The following is a 10150-nucleotide window of genomic DNA, read 5'->3' as shown; positions in this document are numbered from 1 at the left end:
ATTGCCCTTTATAGTCAATTTTTAACAATTTTCATTAATTTGGTAAATTTATGTAAATTTTTACCAAATATAGTTCTCTGTTACTAATGGGCAAAGTTCATTATAGATATAATTGTAAGAAGCAAAATCGTTCAGTAAAGTAAGAACTTCAAACACATCACCATCACCAAAATACAATTTTGTCATGAATCCATTTGTGTCCTTTGTTTAATATGCACATAGACCAAGGTGAGCGACACAGGCTCTTTAGAGCCTCTAGTTTCGGATTTCGGGACGTCGGGATTTACTTTATTTAAATTCGGAACCTCGGGATTTCGTTTTTTTAAGTCCGGGATTTCGGGATCAGGACCCCTCCTATCCCCCCTCATTGAAGCGCAAAAACGGCGACGTCATAGTACATTACGTATTTCATAACACCATTTGAATCGGCCGATGAATCGGCCCTGTGGCACAGAACTCGTTAAGCTAAAGGTGGAAATTTCTGTATCAGAAAGTGTTGTCTAGTCCTGGTCATGTATGAAATGTTTGCCACTGAACAAACAACAATCAATCAATTAAAAATGGAAAGAGTATAAGAAGATTGTTATGCACTTACGACCACTACTGAGGACTGTGTGAACGTGGAATAGTTCGTTTTTGTTGGTTTGTTGGTAATTGGCTATAATTGCTGGAATGAAAAACCAATTCTTTGTAAAATAATAGATCTTTATTAATTGCTGGTCAATGTTCAAGTGACCACAATTTCGTAAAATACAAGTTTTGTTTCATTCCCAGGTGAGGCCCAATTAAGGTAAAATAACTATGTACACAAAGTAAAATATCTCATAAACCCTGTCACTGTCCCCATGTCACCTAAGAGCTCAAATCTACGATAGCGTGGTCTTAATCCGGACATGCTAATCCAACATATTGTTAAAGGTTACATAATATTTGCTATCGCTAATAGATAATATATTAGACTCTAATTTATAGCTTTTGTAAATCTTTTGTAGAAAAATGTCAAATAATAGCTATTTTAATTCTTTGTCAAATTCTGGTATTTTAGATAATCTCTTTTAAACTTAACTTATAAAAGTTGGGTGACATGACGACAGTGAAATTCTTTTATTTATAAAATAAATCAAAACTCATTTCTATTAAAACTATAGTAAAAATATGTAAAAGATCTATAAGAAAAGTGATGGTGCATTTTCCCCTATCACAAATATCCCCGTCATTAGAGATTCTTTGTCCTCAAAGAACATGAGAAATAAAGTAAAAAGTATCAAAATTCTAAAAATTTCCCTCTGGGATCAAGTCAACATTCACTTCTGAAATACATATTTGCAACAAGTCACATGAAATAATAGGATATTGTGCCCTTTTTCAGCATACAAGCATACAAGTCAAATATTAATGTTATATGTCACACAATGTAAAATTTGAGTAAAGAGGTATATCTTTGAAAGAATTGCATCGTACCAGTGTTCATATTGAGGCAATACACGCAACTATGGCAATCAATAAACAACCTTGAATAAATTGTTGTGTACAACTAAGATGTATGATGTGAATGGTGATTTTAAAATGTTTTTCAACATTTTGCCTTTAATTGGATTGACTGTAAAAGTGTCAGGTACCTTGATTTGTTGTTTTGTGTGTACATTAACAATGCTTAAGCCTGACATTTCAACATTAAGTTTTGTATAAAAAGTACCAGATATTCTCAGGTTTGTTATGTTATTTGGTGTAGCAATATCCCAATCTGATGGACATAAAGGTAAATTAACAAGTGGTATTGTCAAGCATGTTAAACCATTGCTGATTTCAAGTATGATTTTAGTGTGATGTCTTGTGCAAACTTGTTTATATAAATAATGCAATACTCCAACAAATGAAATAATTGTGATTGCTGCCAACACAATTGATGGCCACTGATTTAACTGTGGTGATAATAACGAATCATAATTTTGAGTTGTTGATATAGGTGATTGCATGTAATGAAATGTTGGTGGTGTTTGTGGTGTCACAAATGCAGCTGATGATGGAGCTTTTTGTAACAGTATGAGTGCTGTTGTCAAAGCACGAACTTTGTTAAATAGTATAATGCACGCTATCGTCAAAAGTATTGATAATACAAGAGATATCAGGGAGATCATCTCATTTGTGTTTGGCCAAGAATCGTCAATATCTATTTCACCATCAAGTAATGGTTCTGACAATGAGGTAAATATTTTTCTGTCGGCTTTTGCTGCTTTCGCTATTCTTTTCAGACTTAAGTGTAAATTATTATCTTGTGCAATGACTGAATTAAAAGTATGGTTGAAAAAGTGAAGGTTTGGAAGTGTAATGTCTGCTGGTTCTGTAAAAATTGTGTCGCCTAATATTGAGTTGTAAGTTTCTGATGAAAAAAAGTGTTGAATAAGTGCTAGATTTACTGGATGTACTATAGTAACTGTGTTGGTATTGTTATCACACAATCCTATTTTTGCAGGTATAAATATTGAATCTGTTTTAACAGAACAAAGACATGGAACATGTATTATACAAAAGGAAGATCCTTTTTTCAATTTTATGAACTGATGGACAGTCAAAAGCAAGTGTTTTGGTTTTGTACACAAGTAAACTTGTGTCAGTTATTTCTTTGACTGCTGGCTGTATAATGTTGGTGAGAAATCGGAAATTGCAATTTGAATGTACAGTTTCTTTGTCATTGAACAGTAGTGCAAAGGAACAACTTGGTGAAACAAATGAAAGTAAAGGAAAAGTTTGTGTACAGTACAGTATATCTATTCCTGAACATGTTTTTATAAAGTCATCTGATAATTCTGCATATTGTCTGTTGTCAGATGTAATAACTAGGTACTGTGGAAGATCTACTAACTGAGTTGCATGATTGCTGGTTGTATTTATAGGTACTGGATACGAATTTATTTTGTATAAAGTGAGTGGATTCACAAATGTACTAATTGGAAATTTGATGCTAATGAATAAATGTTTGTGATGTCTGGTATATAAAATGTTAGATTGTGAATAATAATATGATGGGTTCACATTATTTAAGTAAAAACCTTTGAATTTGTCATTTAAGATAGATTGAATATGCTGAATTGTATGTTTGAGATTTTGTGGTGAAATCAAAAAATGGTGATAATTTGCCTTTAACTAACTCATGTACAGCTATCTTGAGTTCTTCTAGATACTTATTAATTTCAGCGGTTTCATTCATTTGTTTGGGTAAAAATTTTGACAATTTGATGCTTAGTTTCTCAAATTGTGAGATGAATTTTGCAGTTTCTTTAGTGATATTTTGAATACCTTCATAATTGTTCTTAATACCCAATATAATGTTGTCAAATCTCTTATTAGTTTTTGACATATATGATGATAACAATTTATCGTGATGTGTAATGTCTTTGGCAAATTCATTGTTTCTTCGAATTAAAATGTTAACATGTTTTGCCAATCTGTTTACATCCTTAGTAGTTGCTGTGCCAAATAGAGATTTTGAAATTGAGCCAATAAAGTCAAATAATCCACGCTTTAGTCTTGATTCTGTATTGGACTTGTCTTCAATATCAATATGTGGAATAAGTTGATGAATCACATCCACTGTGTGATTCACATCTGATGACACTTGTGTTCTGATAGCAGATAATTGTGATAAGACTTGGTTTAAGATATAACAATGCTGATGTGTAATATCACATTGTTCAAAGTTTCCATCAGTTTGTTTGCTGGGAAGGGGAATCTTGAAAGTGTGAAGCCAATTTTCACGACCCGAAAGTAAATTTGGTTGTCTCTCAAACACTACTCCATAATTGATACGCTGTATCTGGTTCACCTTGTCAGCTGACACACATATCATTATCCACAACCATATAAAAATCCTGGCAAGACCTAGAACTCCTATAGAAAACAAAGAAAAAGGAAATTGATAGAATGTGAAATGTTTGTTGGGTAAGAGGTTGCATGCCTCTTTTAGCACTAAGTAACATGAGCATAAGCTCATAATTTTTAACAAACATTAAAGAAAAGAAAGCAAAGAAAGAATTTTATAGTAAGAGTGTTCAGTTATGCCAACATCCTCATATAATGTTTCACAGATAGCTAGGTGACCAATGTATGAAGTTTTAGATATGTAAATGTGAAATTGTAAAAACCACTACCGTAAAAGTAATATATATGTAATAATATATCTCATGAAAGTCAATTGTAAGAAAATTTTTCAAGATATCTATACAAAACATGGATTCCTTTGTGGACGTTTGCGTCTTCTCCCCTGTTGTGTTTTGGTAGCATGGAAATTATTGATAATGTCATCACTTAAATCTTTGGCAAGTTGCCATGTAAGTCCTCTGTAACCTTTCCATTTTATTAAATATTGTTTTTGACCGTCAACTGTCCTTGACCTAATAATTCTTTCTATTGGGTACTCTTGGTCATCATTTTGATCCTTTGGATCTACATCATTGTCATCATCATCATCATCATCATCATCATCAACAGGTGCTTGATGTGCATCCTGTTGAGGTTGTACTTGTGGCTGAACTGGCATTGGTAAATCTGGACGAGGCACATCCCTGGGAGGTGCATTTAAATTTTGTCTGTGATCAGGTGGGTGGTATAGTTTTAACCTGTTTGCATTGATCATACTTTTGAGTAATTTATGGTCGCTACATCTGCGCAATTTATACGTGTAATTCGAACCTTTGTCAACAATGTAAAATGGTCCATCTTGTTTCTTGTAAAGTTTGGAAGAATATCCAACTGGTACTTTTGGAGTAAATACTAAAACTTGGTCGTTTACTTCAAACTTTGGCAATTCTGTTCGTTTGTCATAGTTTGTTTTTTGCTTTTGTTGAGCATGGTTTAAGTTTTCTGTAGCTATTGCCTTAGCTATTTTCAAGTTGTCCAGAATATTGTCGATATGTGTTTTCAGATTTTTGTTTAGATCTTCTCTTGGGATAAGGTTGGCATCAAAAGGAAGGTTCATGTCTTTGCCGAAAACAAGATAGAATGGAGAATACTCTGAAGAAGCAGATGGAGTCATCCGAAAAGCCATTAGAATACCAGGCAGTAGTTCTGGCCAGTTTGATTGTTGTTCGTTAATGACAGTTCTAATGCATTGGATGATGGTTTTGTTGGTACGCTCGGCAATTGAATTCGTTTGCGGATGGTAAGAGCTTGTGAAGGAATGTTTGACATTGAAAATGTGGTTGACTGCTGCAACAAGCTTGCTCATGAATCCTTGACCACGATCTGTACAGATTGATACTGGGCTGCCATATCTTGTAAATATCTCTTTGTGCAATACAGAGGCAATTTCTGCTTCACTTTCTGACTTAACTGGAAAACATTCTACCCATTTACTGAAAGAATCTACTATGATTAAAATGAAGCGATGTCCTTCTCTTGTCTCTCTTTTAAAAGGACCAATAAAATCCATGTGCCATCGAGCAAATGTATCTGTAATTGGCATTGGTGTCATTGGAACTCTTTTGGAATGTGGTGGATATTTTGCTTTTTGACATGGTTCGCAACCTGTAATGTATTCTGTAACTACTTGGTACATGCGTGGAAAATAGTACTTTTCTTGAATAGATTGGTATGTACGATCAAAACCAAAGTGTCCGTGATCATGGTATACTTTCATTAGATCATTTCTAAGTGTACGTGCCAATGCAAGTTGTTTAATGAACCTTTTGATTTTTCTTAAACCTTTTTGTCTTGGTTGATACTGATGATACAGGACATCATCTTGCATGATGTATTGACTTGCATCTAGGACAACCTTTTGTGCTATTTTCTTGTCATCTGGAAGTGTGTTGTTTTTAAATATTCATATATGTGACAAAAATCTGGACATTCACTCTGAAGTTTGCCTATTTTAATGGGTATGATATCAGATGTTGTTAATTCTGCAACTAAAGGTGATGTGCTTTTAGGCTGATCAGAATAGACAAATGTAACTTCTAGATAAGGATTTTCAGATTGGTCAATAGCATGAATTGAAGGTATGACATCTTCAGGTTCAGAAATATCAGATTCTTTTGTGACTGGATATTCACGTCTAGAAAGACAATCAGCAACGACATTTGTTTTACCTTGTCTGTATAAAATTTCCATATCATATCCTTGTAACAAAACTGACCATCTGGCTAAGCGACCAGTAGATTGTTTGATGTTTTTCAGAAATTTGAGAGCATTGTGATCTGTATAGACTTTAAAATGTTTGTATGCTAGATAAACATGATAAGTTTTGACACCTTCCAATATAGCTAGACATTCATGCTCACTTGCTGACCATTTCCTCTCTGCTTCCGTTAAACTTCGACCATCATAAGCTATAACTTTTTCTTGACCTTCAGAATCTAATTGAGCAAGAAAATAACCAATAGCTGTGCCGCTGGCATCAGTGGTAAGAATAAAGTCTTTCGACATGTCAGGATAAGCAAGAATAGGAGATGAAATCAGAGTTTTCTTCAGTTTATCAAAAGCAACTTGACAATCCTCTGTCCATTCAAAAGGTACATTGTCCTTAGTCAGATTATGCAAAGGACCTGCAATGTGGCTATACCCTTGAACAAATTTTCTGTAATAGTTACAGAGACCTAAGAAACTTCTGACTTGTTTTTCAGTTTTAGGAACTGGGAAATTTTCTACAGTTTCAATTTTAGATTTGTCAACTTCAACACCCTTCTTTGAAACTTTATGGCCTAGATAAATCACTTCTTTGCGTGCAAATTGACACTTGCTAGGTTTAAGAGTGAGGTTTGCAGCTTTCAATCTGTCAAAAACCAGCTAAAGATGTTTTAAATGATCTTCAAATGTTCTGCTAAAGACAAGTATGTCATCTACATAGACTAGAGCAATTTGGTAATTGAGACGATGAAGAACCTGAGTCAAAAGATGTTGAAAAGAAGATGGTGCTGCTGATAAACCAAAAGGAAGCCTTTTTCACTGATAAACACCACTAGGAGTGACAAAAGCATATTTATGAGCTGTAGCTGGGTCTAACTGACACTGCCAGTATCCGGACAAAAGATCTAAAGTTGTGAAAATCTGCGCTTGTGAGCGTCCTAAGGAGTCAAGAACATCCTCCATGCGAGGCAAAGGAAAAAACTTGGGACGTGACACCTTGTTAAGGGAGCGAAAATCACAACAGAACCTTAGTTCCCCAGATTTCTTTTTGCACATGACTACAGGTGCAGCCCATTCACTGGTGGACTCTTCTATGATACCGTGTTCAAGCATTTTGTCAATTTGTTTGTTCATTTCTTCTAGAACTGGTGGAGATTGTCTGTAAAATCTTTTTCGTATTGGTGGCGCATCTCCTGTGTCAATTGTATGTTTGTATAGATTTGTATTTCCTAGTTCACTAAGATCTTTGGCAAAAACTTGTCTATTTTTAGATAGAAATGCTTGGAGAATAGTTTTTTGATCTTCAGACAGATCTGAATCACTGAAATCAAAGTCTAAGATGTCACCCTGACAATCAGATTTAGAATTCTGAGTTTTCTTATCAACTTGAGTGTCTGCTAAAGAAGTGATAGATTTAGAGTCAACTGCAGAAACTGATGCAACAACAAAGTTAGCTGGCAAATGAATAGATTTTTCTGTAGGGTTCATCAATTTCATGTAAGAATTGCCAGTGTCATCAAGTTGAACAATGCACTTTGCCCCAGCTAATGATTGACTTGGTAAAGTGTGCAAGGGTTCTAAAAGAGCTGTTTGGTTTCGTAAGTTAGACACTTTGACTGGAATGTCAACTTGATGTAATGCTTTGATGTTAATGTGTCTCTTTGTGCGAGCTAAACCATTGTTTAACTCTACAGAATGTACAAGTTTTTCATCAGTGTCTGGTTCTGGGATGAACAGAGTGTTAGTGGGACAATCAATGATTGCTCCATTTTCAGTAAGAAAGTCAAATCCAAGTATCATACTCTGTTGCATTTTGGAGAAGACATGAAAACGATAGACAAAAGAAATATTTCCTATAGTAAAAGGCAAAAGGATAAGTCCTAAAATGGGATGGTGTTCACCCCTAACACCTACAGCATCTTGTATTCTTGTTCGCTGAATTTGTTTAAGATCAATGTTTAGAGATTTGAGTAAATTTACTGAGCAACAGCTAATAGCTGCTCCTGTGTCAACCAAAGTTTTAACATTGTTACCTTTAACTGTAACATGAACTGTGTTTCCATTTAATTTTGACAACTGTGCAATTTCTGGTGACAATAAAAACATTCAACATTGTATGCTGGGCATTTTCTCCTATCAAATACATGTGACTTACCACAAAACTTGCATTTGGTCAGTGACTGCTGCCTTGATCCTCTATAATTTGGACTGTAATTTTGCTTGTTTTGATCCTGATGAGGTACACCCACTGCCATCACTTGTTCTTGAAAAACTGATCTAATACCCTCTACTAAAGAAGAACATAAATCATTAATTGAATGTACATTGTTTACACTTTCTACATTTAATTTTTGAACATTTTGTGTAGATATGGTTGTATTGTTTGTGTTAACATCACTAGCTTTACATTCTGCTACACTAGTAGCAAGATAGATTGATTCTCTTAGTTCATTAATTGTTTTGGGATCTTTCCCTACCACAAATGGTTTGATATCTGGGTTAAGCCCATTTTTGCATAACCCAACAATTGTCTGTTCGCTAATGTTCTGTGCACCACTTGCTAGGTTTTGCACTCTAGTTAGGTACTGTATCCCGGTCTCATGCGGATGTTGTTTAAGGCGGTACAACTCATTGTTTGTGTTATGGTGCTTAAATCTGTCTAGAAAAGCAGCTTTCAAATTTGTCAGATCATCACGCGTTGCTGTAGGTAATGAATGATACCATGTTGAGGCTTGTCCCTCAACGTGAAATGAAAATGCAGCTAAAGCTGCCTCATTCTGATAATTTTGTAATTTAATGTAATTTTCAAACATGGTCCACCAAATGGCAGGAACCTGGCTTGTTTCATCATGAAAATGAGCTAAATTTATATTAGACATTACTCTTTTTGTGTTATTTGTCAAACCTATTGGAATAATTGGCACTATTTGTTGTTCAGCCTCTGGTTCTATTTCTCCTTCTGCTTGTACGGTATTTTGCAATTCTATCTGGTTGTTTGCTGCTGGTTCCTGTTCAGTTATGCTGTCAATATCTGCATTCTCTGTTTGATCGCCGTCTTGTATATGTTCTGTTATGTTTAGCAGAATCTCTTCTAGATTTGCAGAGTATATGTCCTCAGCGACTTGTGCTTTGGCCCTTGTATTGTAATTGGACGGTGTTGCCCCTGTCGTTGACTTGGCACCAGCTGTGTTTCTGTATGGCATGTAGACAGTAGAGCTAGGTAACAGGAAAGAGTCAGTCCTCTACCAATTTGTGAACGTGGAATAGTTCGTTTTTGTTGGTTTGTTGGTAATTGGCTATAATTGCTGGAATGAAAAACCAATTCTTTGTAAAATAATAGATCTTTATTAATTGCTGGTCAATGTTCAAGTGACCACAATTTCGTAAAATACAAGTTTTGTTTCATTCTCAGGTGAGGCCCAATTAAGGTAAAATAACTATGTACACAAAGTAAAATATCTCATAAACCCTGTCACTGGCCCCATGTCACCTAAGAGCTCAAATCTACGATAGCGTGGTCTTAATCCGGACATGCTAATCCAACATATTGTTAAAGGTTACATAATATTTGCTATCGCTAATAGATAATATATTAGACTCTAATTTATAGCTTTTGTAAATCTTTTGTAGAAAAATGTCAAATAATAGCTATTTTAATTCTTTGTCAAATTCTGGTATTTTAGATAATCTCTTTTAAAATTAACTTATAAAAGTTGGGTGACATGACGACAGTGAAATTCTTTTATTTATAAAATAAATCAAAACTCATTTCTATAAAAACTATAGTAAAAATATGTAAAAGATCTATAAAAAAAGTGATGGTGCATTTTCCCCTATCACAACTGTTGTAATAGTCTCAGTCTAAATATGTTAATGAAGAGAAAAAGAGGGACCAATTCAAAGTTGAAACCAATGTTCCTCTTCATGGACTTTAAACTTCGTGCTGTTTAAGGACATCAGATTTTGTAAAATCTATAAAGAAACGTCGCACGCTACTGGTGTTACTTTGGTGAAATCACGGACAAGA

At 34.5% G+C, this 10150-nt stretch overlaps 1 protein-coding gene across 2 annotated transcripts; it reads right to left on the bottom strand.

Moving 5' to 3' along the window:
* Positions 1–244: 244 nt before the first annotated feature.
* On the bottom strand, positions 245–9862 carry LOC143072503 (uncharacterized). 2 transcript variants are annotated; one of them, XM_076247447.1, is made up of 3 exons: positions 9029–9862; positions 8279–8413; positions 245–3888 (listed from the first exon to the last, which is right to left on the bottom strand). In XM_076247447.1, the coding sequence occupies exons 1-3, from the start codon at positions 9324–9326 to the stop codon at positions 3062–3064; spliced, it is 1260 nt and encodes a 419-aa protein (XP_076103562.1). In that variant the 5' UTR covers positions 9327–9862; the 3' UTR covers positions 245–3061. The 2 variants fall into 2 exon arrangements, with proteins under 2 accessions (XP_076103562.1, XP_076103560.1); XM_076247445.1 differs by having other exon boundaries at positions 246–3888; positions 8279–9860.
* Positions 9863–10150: the final 288 nt, after the last annotated feature.

Source organism: Mytilus galloprovincialis, chromosome 4, assembly GCF_965363235.1.
Source record: "Mytilus galloprovincialis chromosome 4, xbMytGall1.hap1.1, whole genome shotgun sequence".
NCBI lineage: Eukaryota > Metazoa > Mollusca > Bivalvia > Mytilida > Mytilidae > Mytilus > Mytilus galloprovincialis.
This window is presented reverse-complemented; position numbering and strand designations above follow the sequence as displayed.